This window comes from Bombina bombina, chromosome 9 (genome assembly GCF_027579735.1).
Source record: "Bombina bombina isolate aBomBom1 chromosome 9, aBomBom1.pri, whole genome shotgun sequence".
NCBI classification, from domain to species: Eukaryota; Metazoa; Chordata; class Amphibia; order Anura; family Bombinatoridae; genus Bombina; species Bombina bombina.
The window spans coordinates 5,140,888-5,166,557 of record NC_069507.1 but is presented as its reverse complement, the minus strand read 5'-3'; the positions used below and the strand labels follow the sequence as shown (position 1 = coordinate 5,166,557).

General features: G+C 43.5%; 1 protein-coding gene across 3 annotated transcripts in view; it reads left to right on the top strand.

Moving 5' to 3' along the window:
* The window catches only part of MYPN (myopalladin), a 777,058-nt gene that overhangs the window by 560,308 nt on the left and 191,080 nt on the right, over positions 1–25,670 (top strand). For all 3 annotated transcript variants that reach the window (XM_053691847.1, XM_053691846.1, XM_053691845.1), the window contains 2 exons: positions 11,841–11,990; positions 15,424–15,506. In XM_053691847.1, the coding sequence (XP_053547822.1) occupies positions 11,841–11,990; positions 15,424–15,506 (233 nt within the window). The remainder of the gene's footprint in view (positions 1–11,840; positions 11,991–15,423; positions 15,507–25,670) is intronic.

Sequence of the window (25,670 nt, the reverse complement as noted above, 5' to 3'; positions counted from 1 at the left end):
TGGAGATATCAGAACGCTTTAAGTTTTACACACGCAAGCAATTGCAGCATGAGGACATTAAAACTTATGTGATCAGTTTAAAGAAACTAGCAAGTAGCTGCAGATTTGGGGATTATTTAAACACTGCTTTACGTGATATGTTTGTTATTGGACTCATGGACTGTACAGTAAAAAAGAGACTATTAGCAGAGGATGAGTTAACACTAATGCGTGCTATAGAGATAGCTACAGTCATGGAACTTGCTACTAAAGATGCACAAATGCTCCAGGCCCCAGCACAGGCAGTTTGTGATAAGGAAATAGATGTTTTTCATACAAGTATGCACCTTAATAAACAGTATCCAGCTAGACAAGGGTCACAGACAGCCTGTTACAGATATGGTGACACAAATCACACAGCAAATGCCTGCAGGTTTAGGAACAGCACCTGCTATGGGTGTGGGAAGATTGGTCATACAAAGAGAGTGTGCAGAAGTTCCTTAGACAGAGATAAAAGTAAGAAAGGCAGCAAATCGCGTGCAGCTTTTCATGTGCAAGTAGATACACCACACACAGATTCAGAGGAAGACAAACCATTATACACATTACAGATCTACAGCCTTGAAAATAAAATTCCAGAACTGCAAGCAAAGGTGAATATAGATGGTAAACCTCTCATTATAGAAGTTGATACAGGAGCAGCAGTCTCTGTTATCACAGCTGCTGATTGGAACCGCCTGGGACTAAGGCAACCAATTGTTCCAACAGCTGTCACCATGCAAACATATTCAAATGAAATAATAAAGCCTATTGGGTGTGTATCACCTACAGTGACATTTAATGGGATAACTAAAAAGCTACGCCTCTACATTTTACCTAAAGGAGGACCACCTTTGTTTGGTAGATCCTGGATCCAAGCATTGGGCATGCCAAAGTTACCACAACAGTTACCGCTTAACAAACTGCTGGACCAAAGTGGGAATTCAAATTCTTCTTGGATTAATTCACTAAAGCACAAATATAAAACTGTATTTGATGGGAACCTAGGTTTAGTGAAAGACAAGCAGATTCAGCTTCACCTAAAAGAAAATGCTATTCCAAAATTTTGTAAACCAAGAGTTGTACCATTTGCACTTAAACCTAAAATTGAAGCAGAACTAGAAAGACTATGAAATCAGGGGATTATTGTACCAGTGTCTAGCAGTGAATGGGCTTCCCCAATAGTTCCTGTCAGAAAAAAATGGGGACATTCGCATCTGTGGAGATTTCAGAGTGGGCCTTAACCCTCAATTACTTGTGGATCAGTATCCTTTACCACGAATTGAATAATTGTTTAGTTCTCTGGCAGGGGGTGAAAATTTTACAAAAATTGACTTGCATCAAGCATACTTACAGTTAGAGGTGCATCCATACTCCAGACACCTGTTAACTATCAACACTCACAAAGGACTTATATACTTGTATACGCGAATGGTGTTTGTCATTGCCCCAGCACCTGCAGTGTGGCAACGGATAATGGATGAGATCTTGGCAGGTATTCCACATACCCACTGTATGTTAGATGACATGCTTATCACTGGTGAAAATGATGCCGCTCATAAAGCCAATGTTGAAGCTGTTTTACAGCGCCTACAGGAATTCGGACTGAAAGTTAACATGGAAAAGTGTGAGTTCTTCTGCAAGAGTTTAGAATATTGTGCACATGTAGTGGACAAGACTGGTCTCCACACAACTGCTGAAAAAGTGAAAGCGCTGGTTCATGCTCCCACCCCTGTTAATGTATCTCAGCTACGTTCTTATTTGGGGTTGCTCAATTACTATCACAGATTTTTACCAAATTTGGCTCATTTACTATATCCACTACACCGCCTTTTAGATAGTAAAAACCAGTGGGCCTGGACTGACTTATGTACACGAGCATTTGAACGCTCTAAGCAACTTCTTCTGGAATCAAGACTCCTTGTCCACTATGACCTTAAGAAGCCTTTGGTATTAGCCTGTGATGCTTCACCATATGGTTTAGGCGCAGTACTTTCACACATTATGCCCGATGGCTCTGAACGTCCTGTGTCTTTTGCGTCCAGATCTTTAACTCCATCTGAGAGAAATTATGCCCAGATTGATCGGGAAGCTTTAGCAATAATTTGGGCTGTGAAGAAATTCCACATTTATATATATGGCAGACCTTTTACTCTGATCACGGATCATAAACCACTTTTGTCCATTCTGCACCCTCAGAAGGGTATCTCCAACACAACAGCTGCTCGACTTCAGCGCTATGCACTTCAGCTGGCGGCTTACAACTACTCCATTAAATATCGATGCCACAGTGATCATACGAATGTGGATATGTTTTCAAGATTACCAATGGTACATCACATGACAGCATCTTTGAAAATCATAGAAACTCCTCCACAGCCTTTAAATCTAAATTCCAAAGTGATTGCTACTTATACATGCTCTGATTCTACCTTACAGGAAATTAAGTCTTTTGTTCAACATGGGTGGCCTAAAGTGGTTCGCTCTGACCTTCAGCCATATTTTACAAGGAAGAAGGAAATTGTGCATGACTCAGGCTGTCTGTTATGGGGGTCACGAGAGATAATTCCAAACTTACTGCAAACATTAGCATTAAAGTTACTACACAGCTCACATCAGGGTGTAGTAAAAATGAAGCAAAGAGCACGAGAATATTTTTGGTGGCCTAAATTGGATACAGATATTGCTTCTTATGTAGCTGCTTGCAATGCATGTGCACAGACACAGCGGAATCCCAGCAGGGACACCTCAAAAACTTGGCCATGGCCAAATGAACCTTGGACAAGAATCCATGTTGATTTTGCAGGGCCAGTGGATGGACAAATGTATTTGGTGGCTGTGGATGCTCATTCCAAGTGGCCAGAAGTAGTTCAAATTTCAAGTACTACAACACAAAAAACCATTGTCGTTCTTTCCATTATGTTTGGAGGTTTGGACTGCCACAAACTTTAGTCTCAGACAATGGTCCACAGTTCATATCACATGAATTTGAAACATTTCTAGATACAAATAACATCAAACACTGTAAGACAGCTCCATATTTTCCAGCTTCCAATGGACAGGCTGAAAGATTTGTACAAACTTTAAAACGCCACTTAGCTGTCTCTCACAAATCAAAATTTAATCCAAACTCCCTTTCTAACTTTTTGTTTAACTATCGAAACACACCCCATGCCACTACTGGGCTATCACCTGCAATGTTAATGTTAATGAGAACTCCACTGGATAAAGTTAGACCAGAACATTCCAAACAAGAGTTGAACACTTCTAGCGTTTCAGAATTTGTTCTTCATGACAGAGTATGGGTGAAAAACTACCGTGGCCCGAATAAATGGATTCCAGCTGTCATAATACAAGGCATGGGCAACAGAATGTTTAAAGTTCAACTACAAGCTGGTGGTACAGTTTCCCGCCATGTAGAACAAATGAGACATAGATCTCAACCAGCTACACAAATATCCAATGATTCAGATGGTGAGGATATCTGGCATGGAGTGTGGTGCCCACCTGAGTCTTCTGAGGATGAAAATACAATGAACACAACTAAAACAGATCAACCTCAGAATGATTCTGTCCAACAACAAAATATCACAGATGATCAACAACCGTTGGGTACTCCTCCACAGACAATTTCTCCTGAACCAAATACTCTACGGCCCTCTAGACACAGAAGGCCACCTTCTAGATGGCAATGTGAGGATTCAGTGAGAGATTATTCAGCAAGGAATGACCTAATCCGAAGGCGGACTTATCGCAGGAAAACATAACTGTGACTAAAATCTAGGCTGCGACCTAGGTCTTGTGCACATAGACTATAGAGATAAACTATTCTAAGTTCAAGTGTATGGTTTAGTTACTTGTTGTATGTTACAATATTATCCACTGTTCTTTATTATTATTTATTTTTTATATTTATTTTTTTTGAGAAAAAAGGGGATGTTAAGATTACTGCAGCTTTTACTGTATCTTTGCACTAACCTTGTCTCATCATTATATGTTAGAAGTGCTGTAGCTTTAAGCTCAGCTCACCACACCCTCTGGGTGTGTCTGGGTCTCTGTGACATCATCAGAAGCCATGTTAGTTTTACTGATGGAACCTGCTAGTGACTAAGCCATGTGGTTGTAGCTAAATAAAAGTTATCTAAAGTTCCTGCTGCAGAGTCTTCATGATATGTGCAAGAGACATCAGACACAAGGTAACAGCACACAACTGAATGTTCTAATCCTGACTACACAGAGAACATAACAGTAGGAGAGTTATGTGTGTGTGTGTGCATAGGAGGGTTATGTGTGTATGTGCACCTGTAGGAGGGTTATGTGTGTGTGTATGTATGAGAGGTTGTATGTGTCTGTATGTATGAGAGTGTGTGTCTGTATGAGAGGGTGTGTGTGTCTGAAAATGCTGTGTGTGTGTGTGTCTGTATAAGAGGGTATGTCTGTATGACAGGGTGTGTGTGTGTGTCTGTATGAAAGGGTGTATGTGTGATTGTCTATAGGAGGGTGTATGTGTGTGTATCTGTATTATGAGAGGGTGTGTGTGTCTGTATGTATGAGAGGGTGTGTGTGTGTGTCTGTAGGAGGGTTATGTGTGTATAGGAGGGTTATGTGTGTGTGTGCCTGTAGCATGTTTATGTGTATGTCTGTATGTATGTATGAGAGGGTGTATGTGTCTGTATGTATGTATGAGAGGGTGTATGTGTCTGTATGTATGTATGAGAGGGTGTGTGTGTGTGTGTATGTATGAGAGGGTGTGTGTGTGTCTGTATGTATGAGAGGGTGTGTTTGTATGGGAGGGTGTATGTGAAATTGTCTATAGGAGAGTTTATGTGTCTGTATGTATGAGAGGGTGTGTGTGTCTGTATGTATGAGAGGGTGTGTGTGTGTCTGTATGTATGAGAGGGTGTGTGTGTGTCTGTATGTAGGAGAGGGTGTGTGTCTGTATGTATGAGAGGGTGTGTGTGTCTGTATGTAGGAGAGGGTGTGTGTATGTATGTATGAGAGGGTGTGTGTGTCTGTATGTATGAGAGGGTGTATGTGTCTGTATGTATGAGAGTGTGTATGTGTGTGTGTCTGTATAAGAGGGTGTGTCCGTATGACAGGGTGTGTGTGTGTGTGAAAGGGTGTATTTGTGATTGTCTATAGGAGGGTGTATGTGTGTGTATCTGTATGTATGAGAGGGTGTGTGTGTCTGTAGGAGGGTTATGTGTGTATAGGAGGGTTATGTGTGTGTGTGCCTGTAGCAGGGTTATGTGTATGTGTCTGTAGGAGGGTTATGTGTGTGTGTGTCTGTATGTATGTATGTATGTATGTATGAGAGGGTGTATGTGTCTGTATGTATGAGAGGGTGTGTGTGTGTCTGTATGAGAGGGTGTGTGTGTCTGTATGAGAGTGTGTGTGTGTGTTTGTATGAGAGGCTGTGTGTGTCTGTATGAGAGGGTGTGTCTATATGACAGGGTGTGTGTGTGTATGAAAGGGTGTATGTGTGATTGTCTATAGGAGGGTGTATGTGTGTGTATCTGTATGTATGAGAGGGTGTGTGTGCCTGCATGTATGATAGGCTGTGTGTGTGTGTGTCTGTAGGAGGGTTATGTGTGTGTGTGTGTGTGTGTGCATAGGAGGGTTATGTGTGTGTGTGTGTGTGCATAGGAGGGTTATGTGTGTGTGTGTGTGTGCCTGTAGGAGGGTTATGTGTGTGTGTCTGTAGGAGGGTTATGTGTGTCTGTATGTATGTATGAGAAGGTGCATGTGTCTGTATGTATGTATGAGAGGGTGTGTGTGTGTGTGTCTGTATGTATGAGAGGGTGTGTTTGTATGGGAGGGTGTATGTGTGATTGTCTATAGGAGAGTTTATGTGTCTGTATGTATGAGAGGGTGTGTGTGTGTGTCTGTATGTATGAGAGGGTGTGTGTGTGTGTCTGTATGTATGAGAGGGTGTGTGTGTCTGTATGTAGGAGAGGGTGTGTGTGTCTGTATGTAGGAGAGGGTGTGTGTGTATGTATGTATGAGAGGGTGTATGTGTCTGTATGTATGAGAGGGTGTGTTTCTGTATGTATGAGAGGGTGTATGTGTCTGTATGTATAAGAGTGTGTATGTCTGTATAAGAGGGTGTGTCCGTATGACAGGGTGTGTGTGTGAAAGGGTGTATGTGTGTGTATCTGGATGTATGAGAGGGTGTGTATGTCTGTATGTATGAGAGGGTGTGTGTGTGTCTGTAGGAGGGTTATGTGTGTATAGGAGGGTTATGTGTGTGTGTGCCTGTAGCAGGGTTATGTGTATGTGTCTGTAGGAGGGTTATGTGCGTGTGTGTCTATGTATGTATGAGAGGGTGTATGTGTCTATATGTATGAGAGGGTGTGTGTGTGTCTGTATGAGAGGGTGTGTTTGTATGGGAGGGTGTATGTGAAATTGTCTATAGGAGAGTTTATGTGTCTGTATGTATGAGAGGGTGTGTGTGTGTCTGTATGTATGAGAGGGTGTGTGTGTGTCTGTATGTAGGAGAGGGTGTGTGTGTCTGTATGTAGGAGAGGGTGTGTGTCTGTATGTAGGAGAGAGTGTGTGTGTCTGTATGTAGGAGAGGGTGTGTGTGTCTGTATGTAGGAGAGGGTGTGTGTATGTATGTATGAGAGGGTGTGTGTGTCTGTATGTATGAGAGGGTGTATGTGTCTGTATGTATGAGAGTGTGTATGTGTGTGTGTCTGTATAAGAGGGTGTGTCCGTATGACAGGGTGTATGTGTGTGTATCTGGATGTATGAGAGGGTGTGTATGTCTGTATGTATGAGAGGGTGTGTGTGTGTCTGTAGGAGGGTTATGTGTGTATAGGAGGGTTATGTGTGTGTGTGCCTGTAGCAGGGTTATGTGTATGTGTCTGTAGGAGGGTTATGTGCGTGTGTGTCTATGTATGTATGAGAGGGTGTATGTGTCTATATGTATGAGAGGGTGTGTGTGTGTCTGTATGAGAGTGTGTGTGTGTGTCTGTATGAGAGGCTGTGTGTGTCTGTATGAGAGGGTGTGTCTATATGACAGGGTGTGTGTGTGTGTGTGTGTATGAAAGGGTGTATGTGTGATTGTCTATAGGAGGGTGTATGTGTGTGTGTATATGTATGTATGAGAGGATGTGTGTGCCTGTATGTATGATAGGCTGTGTGTGTGTGTGTCTGTAGGAGGGTTATGTGTGTGTGTGTGCATAGGAGGGTTATGTGTGTGTGCTTGTAGGAGGGTTATGTGTGTGTGTGTCTGTAGGAGGGTTATGTGTGTCTGTATGTATGTATGAGAAGGTGCATGTGTCTGTATGTATGTATGAGAGGGTGTATGTGTCTGTATGTATGAGAGGGTGTGTGTGTGTGTGTCTGTATGAGAGGGTGTGTTTGTCTGTATGGGAGGGTGTATGTGTGATTGTCTATAGGAGGGTTTATGTGTCTGTATGTATGAGAGGGTGTGTGTGTATGTGTCTATATGTATGAGAGGATGTGTGTGTCTGTATGTATGTAGGAGAGGGTGTGTGTCTGTATGTATGAGAGCGTGTATGTGTCTGTATGTATGAGAGGGTGTTGGTGTCTGTATGTATGAGAGGGTGTTGGTGTCTATGTATGAGAGGGTGTGTGTGTGTCTGTATGTATGTATGAGAGGGTCTATGTGTCTGTATGAGAGGGTGTGTCTGTATGAGAGGGTGTGTCTGTATGACAGGGTGTGTGTGTGTCTGTATGTATGAAAGGGTGTATGTGTGATTGTCTATATGAGTGTGAATGTGTGTGTATCTATGTATGAGAGGGTGTGTGTGTGTTTATGTATGAGAGGGTGTATGTGTCTGTATGTATGATAGGGTGTATGTGTGTGTATGTATGAGAGTGTGTGTGTGTCTGTATGTATGAGAGGGTGTATGTGTGTGTATGTATGAGAGTGTGTGTGTGTCTGTATGTAGGAGAGGGTGTATGTGTCTGTATGTATGAGAGTGTGTGTGTGTCTGTATGTATGAGAGGGTGTATGTGTGTGTATGTATGAGAGGGTGTATGTGTGTGTATGTATGAGAGGGTGTATGTGTGTGTATGTATGAGAGGGTGTATGTGTGTGTATGTATGAGAGGGTGTGTGTGTCTGTATGTATGATAGGGTGTATGTGTGTGTATGTATGAGAGGGTGTATGTGTGTGTATGTATGAGAGGGTGTATGTGTGTGTATGTATGAGAGGGTGTATGTGTGTGTATGTATGAGAGGGTGTATGTGTGTGTATGTATGAGAGGGTGTATGTGTGTGTATGTATGAGAGGGTGTGTGTGTCTGTATGTATGATAGGGTGTATGTGTGTGTATGTATGAGAGGGTGTGTGTGTCTGTATGTATAAGAGGAAGTGTGTGTCTGTATGTATGAGAGGGTGTATGTGCCTGTATGTATGAAAGGGTGTGTGTATCTGTATGAGAGGGTGTATGTGTGTGTGTATGAGAGGGGGTGTGTGTGTGTCTGCATGTATGAGAGGGTCTATGTGTCTGTATGTATGAGAGGGTGTATGTGTCTGTATGTATGAGAGGGTGTATGTGTCTGTATGTATGAGAGGGTGTATGTGTCTGTATGTATGAGAGTGTGTGTGTCTGTATGTATGAGAGTGTGTGTATGTATGAGAGGGTGTATGTGTATGTATGAGATGGTGTGTGTGTATGTATGAGAGGGTGTGTGTGTGTGTGTGTATGTATGAGAGGGTGTGTGTATCTGCATGAGAGGGTGCATGTGTGTGTGTGTATGAGAGGGTGTGTGTCTGTATGTATGAGAGTGTGTATGTATGAGAGGGTGTGTGTGTCTGTATGTATGATTGGGTGTATGTGTCTGTATGTATGAGAGGGTGTGTGTGTCTGTATGTATGAGAGGGTGTATGTGTATGTATGAGAGGGTGTGTGTGTCTGTATGTATGATAGGGTGTGTGTGTATGTATGAGAGGGTGTGTGTGTCTGTATGTATGAGGGGAGGGGTGTCTGTATGTATGAGAGGGTGTATGTGTGTGTATGAGAGGGTGTGTTTATCTGTATGAGTGGGTGTATGTGTGTGTGTATGAGAGGGTGTATGTGTGTGTGTGTGTGTGTGTATGAGAGGGTGTATGTGTCTGTATGTATGAGAGGGTGTATGTGTCTGTATGTATGAAATTGTGTGTGTGTGTCTATGTATGAGAGGGTGTGTGTGTATGTATGAGAGGGTGTATGTGTCTGTATGTATGAGAGGGGTGTGTGTGTGTGTCTGTATGCATGAGACGAGGTGTGTGTCTGTATGTATGAGAGGGTGTGTGTGTGTCTGTATGTATGAGAGGGTGTGTGTGTCTGTATGTATGAGAGGAGGTGTGTGTGTGTTTGTAGGAGGGTTATGTGTGTGTGTGTGTGTGTGTGTGTGTGTCTGTAGGAGGGTGTGTATGAGAAGGTGTATGAATGTCGGTATGAGAGGGTGTATGTGTGTGTGTCTGTATAAGAGGGTGTATGTGTGTGTGTATGTATGAGAGGGTGTATGTATGTATGTGTATGTATGAGAGGGGGTGTGTGTGTCTGTATGAGAGGGTGTGTGTGTGTGTCTGTATGAGAGGGTGTGTCTGTTAGACAGTGTGTGTTTGTATGAAAGGGTTTTATGTGTGATTGTCTATAGGAGGGTGTATGTGTGTGTATCTGTATGTATGAGAGTGTGTGTGTGTGTCTGTAGGAGGGTTATGTATGTGTGTGTGCAAAGGAGGGTTATGTGTGTGTGTGTGCCTGTAGGAGGGTTATGTGTATGTGTCTGTAGGAGGGTTGTGTGTGTGTGTGTCTGTATGTAAGTATGAGAGTGTGTGTGTGTATGTCTATATGAGAGGGTGTGTCTGTATGAAATGGTGTATGTGTAATTGTCTATAGGAGAGTGTATGTGTTTGTATATATGAGAGGGTGTGTGTGTGTCTGTAGGAGGGTGTGTATGAGAAGGTGTATGTGTGTCGGTATGAGAGGGTGTATGTGTGTGTGTCTGTATGAGAGGGTGTATCTGTGTGTGTCTGTATGAGAGGGTGTATGTGTCTGTACATGTATGTGTGTACATATGCAGGTGTTTGTGTGTGCTCGCTTGTGTGTACATATGCAGGTGTGTGTGCTTGCTTTTGTGTACATATGCAGGTGTTTGTGTGTGCTTGCTTGTGTGTACATTTGAAGGTGTTTTGTGTGCTTGCTTGTGTGTACATATGCAGGTGTTTGTGTGTGCTCGCTTGTGTGTACATATGCAGGTGTTTGTGTGTGATTGCTTGTGTGTACATATGCAGGTGTTTGTGTGTGCTCGCTTGTGTGTACATATGCAGGTGTTTGTGTGTGATTGCTTGTGTGTACATATGCAGGTGCTTGTGTGTGATTGCTTGTGTGTACATATGCAGGTGTTTGTGTGTGATTGCTTGTTTGTACATATGCAGGTGTGTGTGCTTGCTTTTGTGTACATATGCAGGTGTTTTTGTGTGCTTGCTTGTGTGTACATATGCAGGTGCTTGTGTGTGATTGCTTGTTTGTACATATGCAGGTGTGTGTGCTTGCTTTTGTGTACATATGCAGGTGTTTGTGTGTGCTTGCTTGTGTGTACATATGCAGGTGCTTGTGTGTGATTGCTTGTGTGTACATATGAAGGTGTTTGTGTGTGCTCGCTTTTGTGTACATATGCAGGTGTTTGTGTTTGATTGCTTGTGTGTACATATGCAGGTGTTTGTGTGTGCTCGCTTGTGTGTACATATGCAGGTGTTTGTGTGTGCTCGCTTGTGTGTACATATGCAGGTGTTTGTGTGTGATTGCTTGTGTGTACATATGCAGGTGTTTGTGTGTGATTGCTTGTGTGTACATATGCAGGTGCTTGTGTGTGATTGCTTGTGTGTACATATGCAGGTGTTTGTGTGTGCTCGCTTCTGTGTACATATGCAGGTGTTTGTGTGTGCTTGCTTGTGTGTACATATGCAGGTGTTTGTGTGTGCTCGCTTCTGTGTACATATGCAGGTGTTTGTGTGTGCTTGCTTGTGTGTACATATGCAGGTGTTTGTGTGTGCTTGCTTGTGTGTACATATGCAGGTGTTTGTGTGTGCTTGCTTGTGTGTACATTTGAAGGTGTTTTGTGTGCTTGCTTGTGTGTACATATGCAGGTGTTTGTGTGTGCTTGCTTGTGTGTACATATGAAGGTGTTTGTGTGTGATTGCTTGTGTGTACATATGCAGGTGCTTGTGTGTGATTGCTTGTGTGTACATATGCAGGTGTTTGTGTGTGCTCGCTTGTGTGTACATATGCAGGTTTTTTGTGTGATTGCTTGTGTGTTCATATGCAGGTGTTTGTGTGTGCTTGCTTGTGTGTACATATGCAGGTGTTTGTGTGTGTTCGCTTGTGTGTACATATGCAAGTGTTTGTGTGTGCTTGCTTGTGTGTACATATGCAGGTGTGTGTGTGTGATTGCTTGTGTGTACATATGAAGGTGTTTGTGTGTGATTGCTTGTGTGTACATATGCAGGTGTTTGTGTGTGATTGCTTGTGTGTACATATGCAGGTGTTTGTGTGTGCTCGCTTGTGTGTACATATGCAGGTGTTTGTGTGTGCTCGCTTGTGTGTACATATGCAGGTGTTTGTGTGTTTTTGCTTGTGTGTACATATGAAGGTGTTTGTGTGTGCTTGCTTGTGTGTACATATGCAGGTGTTTGTGTGTGCTCGCTTGTGTGTACATATGAAGGTGTTTGTGTGTGCTTGCTTGTGTGTACATATGCAGGTGTTTGTGTGTGCTCGCTTGTGTGTACATATGAGAGAGTAATGTGCACTTCTTGGAAACATAAGTGAATTATTCTGTTTAAACAAAAACATTCTCACTCCTCAGGTTTATTGGTTTAAAGATGGAAAACAGATATCAAAGAAAAATGAACATTGTAGAATGAGGAGAGAAGTGGATGGGACGTGTTCTTTACATATTGATGCTGCTACCAATGACGATGACGGCAACTACACTATCATGGCAGCTAACCCGCAAGTATGTAGCGTACAAAAACCTGCTCTTCTGGTATTTATTATTTTCTGCCATTTTTAAACTGCGAGTTCCACATTTGCGAGTTGCGAGTCTGTATCACATCTGCGAGTTGCGAGTCTGTATTATATCTGCGAGTTGCGAGTCTGTATTACATCAGCAAGTTGCGAGTCTGTATCACATCTGCGAGTCTGTATTACATTAGTGAGTTGTGAGTCTGTATTACATTAGCGAGTTGTGAGTCTGTATTACATTTGCGAGTCTGTATTACATTAGCGAGTTGCGAGTCTGTATTACATTAGCGAGTTGCAATTCTGTATCACATCTGCGAGTTGCGAGTCTGTATCACATCTGCGAGTTGCGAGTCTGTATTACATCTGCGAGTTGCGAGTCTGTATTACATCAGCGAGTTGCGAGTCTGTATTACATCAGCGAGTTGCGAGTCTGTATCACATCTGCGAGTTGCGAGTCTGTATTATATTAGCAAGTTGCGAGTCTGTATCACATCTGCGAGTTGCGAGTCTGTATATCATCTGCGAGTTGCGAGTCTGTATATCATCTGCGAGTTGCGAGTCTGTATATCATCTGCGAGTTGCGAGTCTGTATTACATCTGCGAGTTGCGAGTCTGTATTACATCTGCGAGTTGCGAGTCTGTATTACATCTGCGAGTTGCGAGTCTGTATCACATCTGCGAGTTGCGAGTCTGTATCACATCTGCGAGTTGCGAGTCTGTATCACATCTGCGAGTTGCGAGTCTGTATCACATCTGCGAGTTGCGAGTCTGTATCACATCTGCGAGTTGCGAGTCTGTATCACATCTGCGAGTTGCGAGTCTGTATCACATCTGCGAGTTGCGAGTCTGTATCACATTTGCGAGTCTGTATCACATCTGCGAGTTGCGAGTCTATCACATCTGCGAGTTGCGAGTCTGTATCACATCTGCGAGTTGCGAGTCTGTATCACATCTGCGAGTTGCGAGTCTGTATCACATCTGCGAGTTGCGAGTCTGTATCACATCTGCGAGTTGCGAGTCTGTATCACATCTGCGAGTTGCGAGTCTGTATCACATCTGCGAGTTGCGAGTCTGTATCACATCTGCGAGTTGCGAGTCTGTATCACATCTGCGAGTTGCGAGTCTGTATCACATCTGCGAGTTGCGAGTCTGTATCACATCTGCGAGTTGCGAGTCTGTATTACTTTAGCGAGTTGCGAGTCTGTAAAACATCTGCGAGTTGCGAGTCTGTATCACATCTGCGAGTTGCGAGTCTGTATCACATCTGCAACTTGCGAGTCTGCATTACATTAGGGAGTTGCGAGACTGTATTATATTAGCGAGTTGCGAGTCTATCACATCTGCGAGTTGCGAGTCTGTATCACATCTGCGTGTTGCGAGTCTGTATCACATCTGCGAGTTGCGAGTCTGTATCACATCTGCGAGTTGCGAGTCTGTATCACATCTGCGAGTTGCGAGTCTGTATCACATCTCCGAGTTGCGAGTCTGTATTACATTAGCGAGTTGCGAGTCTGTATTACATTACGGAGTTGCAAGTCTGTATTACATTTGCGAGTCGGTATCACATCTGCGAGTTGCGAGTCTGTATCACATCTGCGAGTTGCGAGTCTGTATCACATCTGCGAGTTGCGAGTCTGTATCACATCTGCGAGTTGCGAGTCTGTATCACATCTGCGAGTTGCGAGTCTGTATCACATCTGCGAGTTGCGAGTCTGTATCACATCTGCGAGTTGCGAGTCTGTATCACATCTGCGAGTTGCGAGTCTGTATCACATCTGCGAGTTGCGAGTCTGTATTACTTTAGCGAGTTGCGAGTCTGTATTACATTTGCGAGTCTGTAAAACATCTGCGAGTTGCGAGTCTGTATCACATCTGCGAGTTGCGAGTCTGTATTACATCTGCAACTTGCGAGTCTGCATTACATTAGGGAGTTGCGAGACTGTATTATATTAGCGAGTTGCGAGTCTATCACATCTGCGAGTTGCGAGTCTGTATCACATCTGCGTGTTGCGAGTCTGTATCACATCTGCGAGTTGCGAGTCTGTATCACATCTGCGAGTTGCGAGTCTGTATCACATCTGCGAGTTGCGAGTCTGTATCACATCTGCGAGTTGCGAGTCTGTATCACATCTGCGAGTTGCGAGTCTGTATCACATCTGCGAGTTGCGAGTCTGTATCACATCTGCGAGTTGCGAGTCTGTATCACATCTGCGAGTTGTGAGTCTGTATTACATTAGCGAGTTGCGAGTCTGTATTACATTACGGAGTTGCAAGTCTGTATTACATTTGCGAGTCGGTATCACATCTGCGAGTTGCGAGTCTGTATCACATCTGCGAGTTGCGAGTCTGTATCACATCTGCGAGTTGCGAGTCTGTATCACATCTGCGAGTTGCGAGTCTGTATCACATCTGCGAGTTGCGAGTCTGTATCACATCTGCGAGTTGCGAGTCTGTATCACATCTGCGAGTTGCGAGTCTGTATCACATCTGCGAGTTGTGAGTCTGTATTACATTAGCGAGTTGCGAGTCTGTATTACATTACGGAGTTGCAAGTCTGTATTACATTTGCGAGTCGGTATCACATCTGCGAGTTGCGAGTCTGTATCACATCTGCGAGTTGCGAGTCTGTATCACATCTGCGAGTTGCGAGTCTGTATCACATCTGCGAGTTGCGAGTCTGTATCACATCTGCGAGTTGCGAGTCTGTATCACATCTGCGAGTTACAAGTCTGTATTACATTAGCGAGTTGCGAGTCTGTATTACATTAGCGAGTTGCGAGTCTGTATTACATTAGGGAGTTGCAAGTCTGTATTACATTTGCGAGTCTGTATATCATCTGCGAGTTGCGAGTCTGTATCACATCTGCGAGTTGCGAGTCTGTATCACATCTGCGAGTTGCGAGTCTGTATTACATTAGGGAGTTGCAAGTCTGTATTACATTTGCGAGTCTGTATATCATCTGCGAGTTGCGAGTCTGTATCACATCTGCGAGTTGCGAGTCTGTATCACATCTGCGAGTTGCGAGTCTGTATTACATTAGGGAGTTGCAAGACTGTATTATATTAGCGAGTTGCGAGTCTGTATCACATATGCGAGTTGCGAGTCTGTATCGCATCTGCGAGTTGCGAGTCTGTATTACATCTGTGAGTTGCGAGTCTGTGTCACATCTGCGAGTTGCGAGTCTGTATCACATCTGCGAGTTGCGAGTCTGTATTACATCTGCCAGTTGCGAGTCTGTATCTGTTTTTTGCACAAGTGGAAGTGGTGGATTGAAAGAGTTGGTAACTGAAGTGGCGATGACATTTATAACATTTTTGTTCTGCTGCTGTTTTGATTTATTTTAAAGTAATTCAGTTGCTTCTTTAGCTCTGCCCAAAGCAGAGCTGTAATTCAATTTTCTTAGAAGCTTTCTTTTTTTCCCCAGGGAAGAATCAGTTGCTCAGGACATTTGCTTGTGCAAACCACGCCACTGCGCCAACGCTCTGTTCCAAGCATTCTGTCTCACAGGTAACGTTAGACTGATTGATAAGTATGATAAATGTTATGGCTTTATAAAAAAAAATGTGCTCCAGAAAACGTGGCAAAGGGGACAGCAGGGGACACAGAGGAGAGAGAGAGGGGGGTTTGAGGAGATAGCAGGAGACAACGTGAGAAAAGAGCAGGGGGGGTATGAGGAGATAGCAGAAGAGAATGTGAGAGAATTGCAGGGGGGTATGAGGAGATAGCAGGAGATAATGTGAGAGAATTGCAGGGGGTATGAGGAGATAGCAGGAGAGAATGTGAGAGAATTGCAGGGGGTATGAGGAGATAGCAGGAGAGCACGTGAGAGAATTGCAGGGGGGTATGAGGAGATAGCAGGAGACATGAGAAAAGATCAGGGGGGTATGAGGAGATAGCAGGAGAGAACGTGAGAGAAGAGCAGGGGGGTATGAGGAGATAGCAGGAGAGAATGTGAGAGTAGAGCAGGGGGTATGAGGAGATAGCAGGAGAGAATGTGAGAGAAGAGCAGGGGGTATGAGGAGATAGCAGGAGAGAATGTGAGAGAAGAGCAGGGGGTATGAGGAGATAGCAGGAGAGAATGTGAGAGAAGAGCAGGGGGTATAAGGAGATAGCAGGAGAGCATGTGAGAGAAGAGCGGAGGGTATGAGGAGATAGCAGGAGAGAATTTGAGAGAAGAGCAGGGGGTATGAGGAGATAGCAGAAGAGAATGTGAGAGAAGAGCAGGGGGTATGAGGAGATAGCAGGAGAGCACGTGAGAGAAGAGCGGGGGGTATGAGGAGATAGCAGGAGAGAATGTGAGAGAAGAGCAGGGGGTATGAGGAGATAGCAGGAGAGAATGTGAGAGAAGAGCAGGGGGTATGAGGAGATAGAAGGAGAGCACGTGAGAGAAGAGCAGGGGATATGAGGAGATAGCAGGAGAGCACGTGAGAGAAGAGCGGGGGTATGAGGAGATAGTAGGAGAGAACATGAGAGAAGAGCAGGGGGTATAAAGAGATAGCAGGAGAGCATGCGAGAGAAGAGCGGGGGGTATAAAGAGATAGCAGGAGAGCACGCGAGAGAAGAGCAGGGGGTATGAGGAAATAGCAGGCGAGAACATGAGAGAAGAGCAGGGGTGTATGAGGAGATAGCAGGAGACATGAGAAAAGAGCAGGGGGTATGAGGAGATAGCAGGAGAGAATGTGAGAGAATTGCAGGGGGGTATGAGGCGATAGCAGGAGACATGAGAAAAGATCAGGGGGGTATGAGGAGATAGCAGGAGAGAACATGAGAGAAGAGCAGAGGGGGTATGAGGAGATAGCAGGAGAGAATGTGAGAGAATTGCAGGGGGTATGAGGAGATAGCAGGAGAGAATGTGAGAGAATTGCAGGGGGTATGAGGAGATAGCAGGAGAGCACGTGAGAGAATTGCAGGGGGGTATGAGGAGATAGCAGGAGAGAACGTGAGAGAAGAGCAGGGGGGTATGAGGAGATAGCAGGAGAGAACGTGAGAGATAAGAGCAGGGAGGTATGAGGAGATAGCAGGAGAGAACGTGAGAGAATAGCAGAGGGGATATGAGGAGATAGCAGGAGAGAATGTGAGAGAAGAGCAGAGGGGTTATGAGGAGATAGCAGGAGAGAACGTGAGAGAAGAGCAGGGGAGTATGAGGAGATAGCAGGAGAGAACGTGAGAGATAAGAGCAGGGGGTATGAGGAGATAGCAGGAGAGATTGTGAGAGAAGAGCAGGGGGGTATGAGGAGATAGCAGGAGAGAACGTGAGAGAAGAGCAGGGGAGTATGAGGAGATAGCAGGAGAGAACGTGAGAGATAAGAGCAGGGGGTATGAGGAGATAGCAGGAGAGATTGTGAGAGAAGAGCGGGTGTATGAGGAGATAGCAGGAGAGAACGTGAAAGAAGAGCAGGGGAGTATGAGGAGATAGCAGGACAGAATGTGAGAGAAGAGCAGGGGAGTATGAGGAGATAGCAGGAGAGAACGTGAGAGAAGAGCAGTGGGGGTATGAGGAGATAGAAGAGAACGTGAGAGAAGAGCAGGGGGTATGAGGAGATAGCAGGAGAGAATGTGAGAGAAGAGCAGGGGGTATGAGGAGATAGCAGGAGAGAACGTGAGAGAGAAGAGCAGTGGGGTATGAGGAGATAGCAGGAAAGAACGTGAGAGAAGAGCAGTGGGGGTATGAGGCGATAGAAGAGAACGTGAGAGAAGAGCAGGGGGGTATGAGGAGATAGCAGGAGAGAATGTGAGAGAAGAGCAGGGGGTATGAGGAGATATCAGGAGAGAACGTGAGAGAAGAGCAGGGGAATATGAGGAGATAGCAGGAGAGAATGTGAGAGAAGAGCAGGGGAGTATGAGGAGATAAGCTGTGAGAATGTGAGAGAAGAGCGGTGGTATGAGGAGATAGGAGAGAACGTGAGAGAAGAGCGGGGTTATGAGGAGATAGCAGGAGAGACATGAGAGAAAAACTGAAGAGCGGGGGTTATGAGGAGATAGGAGAGAACGTGAGAGAAGAGCGAGGGTTATGAGGAGATAGGAGAGAACGCGAGAGAAGAGCAGGAGGGTATGAGGAGATAGCAGGAGAGAACGTGAGAGAAAAACTGGGGGAGGTATTAGAAGATAACAGGAGAGAACGTGAGAGAAGAGTGGGGGTTAAGAGGAGATAGCAGGAGAGAACGTGAGAGAAGAGCAGGGTTATGAGGAGATAGGAGAGAACGTGAGAGAAGAGCAGGAGGGTATGAGGAGATAGGAGAGAACGTGAGAGAAGAGCGGAGGGTATGAGGAGATAGCAGAAGAGAATGTGAGAGAAGAGCGGGGGTTATGAGGAGATAGGAGAGAACGTGAGAGAAGAGCGGGGTTATGAGAAGATAGCAGGAGAGAACGTGAGAGAAAAACTGGGGGGTATTAGAAGATAACAGGAGAGAACATGAGAGAAGAGCGGGGGTTATGAGGAGATAGCAGGAGAGAACGTGAGAGAAGAGCAGGGGTTATGAGGAGATAGAAGGGGAGAACGTGAGAGAAGAGCAGGGTTATGAGGAGATAGAAGGAGAGAACGCAAGAGAAGAGCAGGAGGGTATGAGGAGATAGCAGGAGAGAACGTGAGAGAAGAGCGGGGGGTATGAGGAGATAGCAGAAGAGAACGTGAGAGAAGAGCGGTGGTATGAGGCGATAGGAGAGAACGTGAGAGAAGAGCAGGATTATAAGGAGATAGCAGGAGAGAACGTGAGAGGAAAACTGGGGGAGGTATTAGAAGATAACAGGAGAGAATGTGAGAGAAGAGTGGGGGTTATGAGGAGATAGCAGGAGAGAACGTGAGAGAAGAGCAGGGTTATGAGGAGATAGGAGAGAACGTGAGAGAAGAGCAGGAGGGTATGAGGAGATAGGAGAGAACGTGAGAGAAGAGCGGGGGTATGAGGAGATAGCAGAAGAGAATGTGAGAGAAGAGCGGGGGTTATGAGGAGATAGGAGAGAACGTGAGAGAAGAGCAGGGTTATGAGAAGATAGCAGGAGAGAACGTGAGAGAAAAACTGGGGGGTATTAGAAGATAACAGGAGAGAACGTGAGAGAAGAGCGGGGGTTATGAGGAGATAGCAGGAGAGAATATGAGAGAAGAGCAGGAGGGTATGCAGAGATAGCAGGAGAGAACATGAGAGAAACTGGGGGGGTATTAGAAAATATCAGGAGAGAACGTGAGAGAAGAGCAGGGGTTATGAGGAGATAGCAGGAAAGAACGTGAGAGAAGAGCAGGAGGGTATGAGGAGATAGCAGAGGAGAACGTGAGAGAAGAGCGGGGGTTATGAGGAGATAGCAGGAGAGAACGTGAGAGAAGAGCGGGGTTATGAGAAGATAGAAGGAGAGAACGTGAGAGAAGAGCAGGAGGGTATGAGGAGATAGGAGAGAACGTGAGAGAAGAGCGGGGGGGTATGAGGAGATAGCAGAAGAGAATGTGAGAGAAGAGCGGGGGTTATGAGGAGATAGGAGAGAACGTGAGAGAAGAGTGGGGTTATGAGGACATAGCAGGAGAGAACGTGAGAGAAAAACTGGGGGGGGTATTAGAAGATAACAGGAGAGAACGTGAGAGAAGAGCGGGGGTTATGAGGAGATAGCAGGAGAGAATTTGAGAGAAGAGCAGGAGGGTATGAGGAGATAGCAGGAGAGAACGTGAGAGAAGAGCGGGGGTTATGAGGAGATAGCAGGAGAGAATGTGAGAGAAAAACTGTGGGGGTATTAGAAGATAGCAGGAGAGAACGTGAGAGAAGAGCAGGAGGGTATGAGGAGATAGCAGAAGAGAACGTGAGAGAAGAGCGGGGGTTATGAGGAGATAGCAGGAGAGAACGTGAGAGAAGAGCGGGGGTTATGAGGAGATAGCAGGAGAGAATGTGAGAGAAGAGCGGGGGTTATAAGGAGATAGCAAGAGAGAACGTGAGAGAATATCAGGGGGGTATGAGGAGATAGCAGGAGAGAACATGAGAGAAGAGCAGGGGGGTTTGAGGGGATAGGAGGAGAGAACATGAGAGAAGAGCAGGGGGGTTTGAGGGGATTGCTGGGCAGACAATGAGAGGAGAGAGGGGGTAAGGAGGGTATAACAGGGGAGACAGTGAGAGGAGAGTGTGGAGAGGTAGCAGGGGACACGGAGAAGAGAAAGCGGAGGACACAGAGAAGAGAGAGCGGAGGACATGGAGAAGAGAGAGCAGGGGACACGGAGAAGAGAGAGCAGGGGGACACGGAGGAGAGAGCGGGGGACATGGAGAAGAGAGAGCGGGGGACACGGAGGATAGAGTGCAGGGGGACACGGAGGAGAGAGAGCAGGGGAAATGGAGAAGAGAGAGCAGGGAGACAGAGGAGAGAGAGCAGGGGGACACGGAGAAGAGAGAGCGGGGGACATGGAGGAGAGAGAGCGGGGGACACGGAGGAGAGAGAGCGGGGGACACGGAGGAGAGAGAGCGGGGGACATGGAGGAGAGAGAGCAGGGGACACGGAGGAGAGAGAGACAGATAGTGGATAAAAGACCTAGAATACTGGTCCTGTGTGTTGTGCTACTGATTGTCTTGATCACACAAGGTCAGAAATTTGTTCTCAAAAATGCTTTTTGCTTTCCGACTGAGAGCTCCTTTCCATTGAGCCGTTAAAAATGGAGCCGTAAGCTACCTGTAATAAACTAGCAACTCTTGTTTCCTATTTCTGTTTGAAATTGTAATCCAGTTACTTAGCAAATAAATAAAAAATAATATTGTTTTGTATCACTAAGTGATATGATAACACTGGGTTCTGAATGTTATCAGTAGTTTTAGTGAAAGGTTAGTTTGTTAGAATATAATCTTTAGATATTCCCTAATATATACTTTAGGGGTGACTTCTTAACTCATAGAGTGAGTTACAGAAGATTAGGTAAAGTTTTAGGCTGAATGGGTATTGATATAATAGTAAGATAAACCTAATTAGCATATAACTGAAGTATTAGATGGCTGTGAAATAATCTCCAAAATCACAGCAACAGCTTTAAAATGAATTGTCCGGTAACATAAGTAATTCTTTTCCACAATGGTACAATAAGGCAATCCTCAAGTTAAGGTACTCACATTTCCATCCGGATAACGAAAAGTCTTGCAGCTTGAATGTTTGTACTTACTTCAGCAGAGGAGACGTGTTCACTGTTCACACGCTGCAGCTAGAGTAGCGTGTGACGTCACTGAAGCTGAGACAGCTGAGAGCGGGTAGGAGACAAACAGCGAGTGAAATCTTTCAGGTATGAAAATATTAGAGGAACAGTATACCTTAGTTTGTAGTTTGCCAGATTGTTGTAGGGAAAGTTCTTTGAGCAGATATAAGGTAAGCATCCTTCAGTACTGTAGAAAGACTCCGGTTGCCAGGGCTGATATGACTGGGAAAGCACTCAAGAGGGAGATTTAGTGCAGCGTCACAGATAAACTTCCTAAACCCCAGACGATGTGCTGTAGATTCAAAGTTCATATATAGCCCACACAAGAGACCTGCAGGAGATATGCAAAATATAAATTTACAATGTAGAAGCTGGAGAGAGCAGTTGGCTCAGAGTTACTCATGGAGGAATAACAAAATACTAAGCAATGATTGCTTGATGAACAGGTGATTTAAAGGAGCTGCAAGGTGCAGCCAAATTAAAGAAACAGAAAGTAAAAATCCCTGACATGACTCCCCCCTCAAACAAGCTGATCCTCAGCTTGAGGTCTAGGTCTGTCTGGAAACTTCCTGTGATACTGGGAAACCAATTTAGGGGCAAAGATGTTAGAAGCAGGTTCCCAGGTATCATCCTCTTCCGTGAAATCCTTCCATCTCACTAAATACTGTAGGTTTCCTCTTGAGTACCGGGAATCAATCAATTCCTGGACTTCGTAAACATCAGAATCCTGTGTAGAGATGCTAGCGGGGAGGTGTGATGTTCCGATTCTAGTTGGACTGTAGGGTTTTATTAAGGAAACATGGAAGGTACTATGGATTTTCATAGTTGAAGGGAGATCTAATGTAACAGCGTTTTTATTTACAATTTTAGATATGGTGAAAGGTCCACAAAATTTCTGAGTTAATTTCCTACTAGGCAATTGTATCTTGAGATTCTTGGTTGATAACCAGACTTGATCTCCAACCTGGTAGTTTGGTGGTTCTCGTCGTCTTAAGTCATAGTAGTGTTTTTGGGAGATTTGAGCCTTCAGGATGCTTTCTTTAATGAATTTGAAGTTGTTGAGTAGCGCGTTGTTTAATTCATCAACTAGGGGTGAATCAGAGAGAGTGGAAGAGATGGAACTCATACTGGGATGAAATCCATAGTTTGCATAAAATGGTGTGAGTTTTGTGGAAGAACTGACTAGGTTATTGTAGGCAAATTCGGCGAAGGGGAAGAAGGTTACCCAGTTATTTTGTTGATAGGAGCAGTAGCAGCGTAAGTATTCATCCAACCACTGATTGATTCTCTCCACTTGCCCATTAGCTTGAGGATGGTATGCTGTAGTATAGTGATGTTGTATGCTGAGGGAGAGACATAAATGTTTCCAAAATCTAGAAGTGAACTGTGAGCCCCTGTCTGAAATCACTGTAGAAGGTACTCCATGTAATCTGACAACTTGTTCTATGAAGAGTGATGCAGTTTCAGCTGAAGTTGGTATTTTATGGAAAGGTATGAAGTGGGCCATCTTTGTAAAACTGTCTACTACAACCATGATGGTAGTTTGATTTTTTGACGGAGGTAATTCGACTATAAAGTCTATTCCGATTTGTTTCCATGGCCTGTCTGACACAGGTATTGGCATCAGAAGTCCATAAGGGGAACTCCTTTCAGTCTTGCATGTTTGGCAGTTGATACATTTATGATTAAACAACTAAAAATCTATGCGCTGGTGGTAGATAATACTTCACATAAAAATCAGATACCCCGAGTCATCTGAATAAATAGTTTTAGTAGCAGTTATGATTGTCTTATATGTGTGCGCCTGTGTGCAAACACTGGCTTAATATCTACCAAATGACAATGGTCTTAGTAGTATTTGTATTTCTATGTCTATGTTTATATAAATAAATGCATAGAAAAAAACGTTTTTTAGTTTTTAAAGAATTTTCATAGAATAATATCTTAAAATTATTAAGTTCTAATTCAAAAATAAAAATAAAAAATAATAATAAAAAAAATATACAAAGATTATTGGTTAAAAATAATATTCTTTTATTAGAATCAATATAAAACAGTCAGTCGAAATTGCTTAATCTTAAAGTGGTTATGTGAGAAAGTTGGTACCAACCAATTGTATTGAGGTGTAGCTAAAATTAGTATATGATATATGTGTGTAAAATTAGCAAGTCCAGTTTATACCTTGGTAGGTATTTAAAAATACTTTTTGTAAAAGATTTGGCTTTTCGCTCATAAAATGCACCAAAGGTAGAAAATAAGGTATAATTGGTAGAAATACAGTTGTTAGAGATCGTTGTTGAAGACAACTATTGACACCTGGTTCAACAATAGGTGTTTATTTTCAGCCTTTTTGAAATAAGCCTTTTTGTGATATGACCAAAAGATTTAGGCTAGGTGTTTGAGCCGTTTTCTGTATGTCACAGTAATTATATCACAATAGTTATTGAACACTTAGTTTGTCTTTTGCGATATTATTAATCAACAGACTTTGAATAAGGTACCTTATTTGCAGTTCCAAGTCATATAAGAAGGTTCTTGCGTGTCCAAATGAGGTATAGATGAGAAACTTTCTTTGTCCTTTCAAAGTTTCTAGGAGCGCTTGTTGCAGCGTGTATGTCTCCTGTGAAAGTTGCCTCTGTCACTTCCGTGTCCGGTCTTGACACGCCCACCAAATGCGAGATTGACAGATAGGTAAAGAGCAAGGTTTCTCCAGTGCAGTGTAAGCAGTCTGTATCCAAGGTGTATCCAAGGTGATCAGTAAGCTTGAGAAAGGCTCTTTGGAGCTGAAACGTGTTGCTTTGGATACAGACTGCTTACTGATCACCTTGGATACAGACTGCTTACACTGTACTGGAGAAACCTTGCTCTTTACCTATCTGTCAATCTCGCATTTGGTGGGCGTGTCAAGACCGGACACGGAAGTGACAGAGGCAACTTTCACAGGAGACATACACGCTGCAACAAGCGCTCCTAGAAACTTTGAAAGGACAAAGAAAGTTTCTCATCTATACCTCATTTGGACACGCAAGAACCTTCTTATATGACTTGGAACTGCAAATAAGGTACCTTATTCAAAGTCTGTTGATTAATAATATCGCAAAAGACAAACTAAGTGTTCAATAACTATTGTGATATAATTACTGTGACATACAGAAAACGGCTCAAACACCTAGCCTAAATCTTTTGGTCATATCACAAAAAGGCTTATTTCAAAAAGGCTGAAAATAAACACCTATTGTTGAACCAGGTGTCAATAGTTGTCTTCAACAACGATCTCTAACAACTGTATTTCTACCAATTATACCTTATTTTCTACCTTTGGTGCATTTTATGAGCGAAAAGCCAAATCTTTTACAAAAAGTATTTTTAAATACCTACCAAGGTATAAACTGGACTTGCTAATTTTACACACATATATCATATACTAATTTTAGCTACACCTCAATACAATTGGTTGGTACCAACTTTCTCACATAACCACTTTAAGATTAAGCAATTTCGACTGACTGTTTTATATTGATTCTAATAAAAGAATATTATTTTTAACCAATAATCTTTGTATATTTTTTTTATTATTATTTTTTATTTTTATTTTTGAATTAGAACTTAATAATTTTAAGATATTATTCTATGAAAATTCTTTAAAAACTAAAAAACGTTTTTTTCTATACATTTATTTATATAAACATAGACATAGAAATACAAATACTACTAAGACCATTGTCATTTGGTAGATATTAAGCCAGTGTTTGCACACAGGCGCACACATATAAGACAATCATAATGGCAGTTGATACATCCCTTTATGTATGTTGAGATTGTGCTTCTCATTTGTGGCCACCAGTATTGTCTGGATATGAGTTGCATAGTACGTTTTTCTCCTGGGTGTCCCGCTAAAGGGATATCATGGTGTTGATGGATAACTTCGTTTCTGAGTGGTTCAGGTATGTAGATCTTATCTTTGTAATATAATACACCTTCAACTTCTTTTAATGTCATTGTAGTTTGAAGTGGGTCAGCTATCGTTAGCCTTTTGATTTCAGATAATAGATCTGAAGCTATACCTATGAAACGTTCTGAGGGAATCATGGATGATGGTGTGTCTGAGAGAGGAGGGGATGGAATCTGTCGAGATAAAGCGTCGGCTTTTCCATTTTTACTGGCAGGGCGGTATACTATCTGGAAATCAAATCTTGAAAAATACAAACTCCACCGGACTTGTCGGGCTGATAAAGTTTTATTGTTTTGTAGATATTGCAAATTTTTGTGGTCTGTAAAGATAATAAATGGTTTCTTGGCGCCTTCTAGGAGATGACGCCAAAATTCTAAAGATCTCCGTATAGCTAATAATTCTTTGTCCCCAATGGCATAATTTCTTTCTGCTGAAGTCATGGTTTTAGAGAAAAATGAAATAGGACGTAGAGGTTCCTTGGGACCTTCTTGTTGGGATAGTACTGCCCCAATGGCAAAGTCCGACGAATCAACCTCAAGAATATATTGTAGATCGACGTTAGGGAATCTCAGAA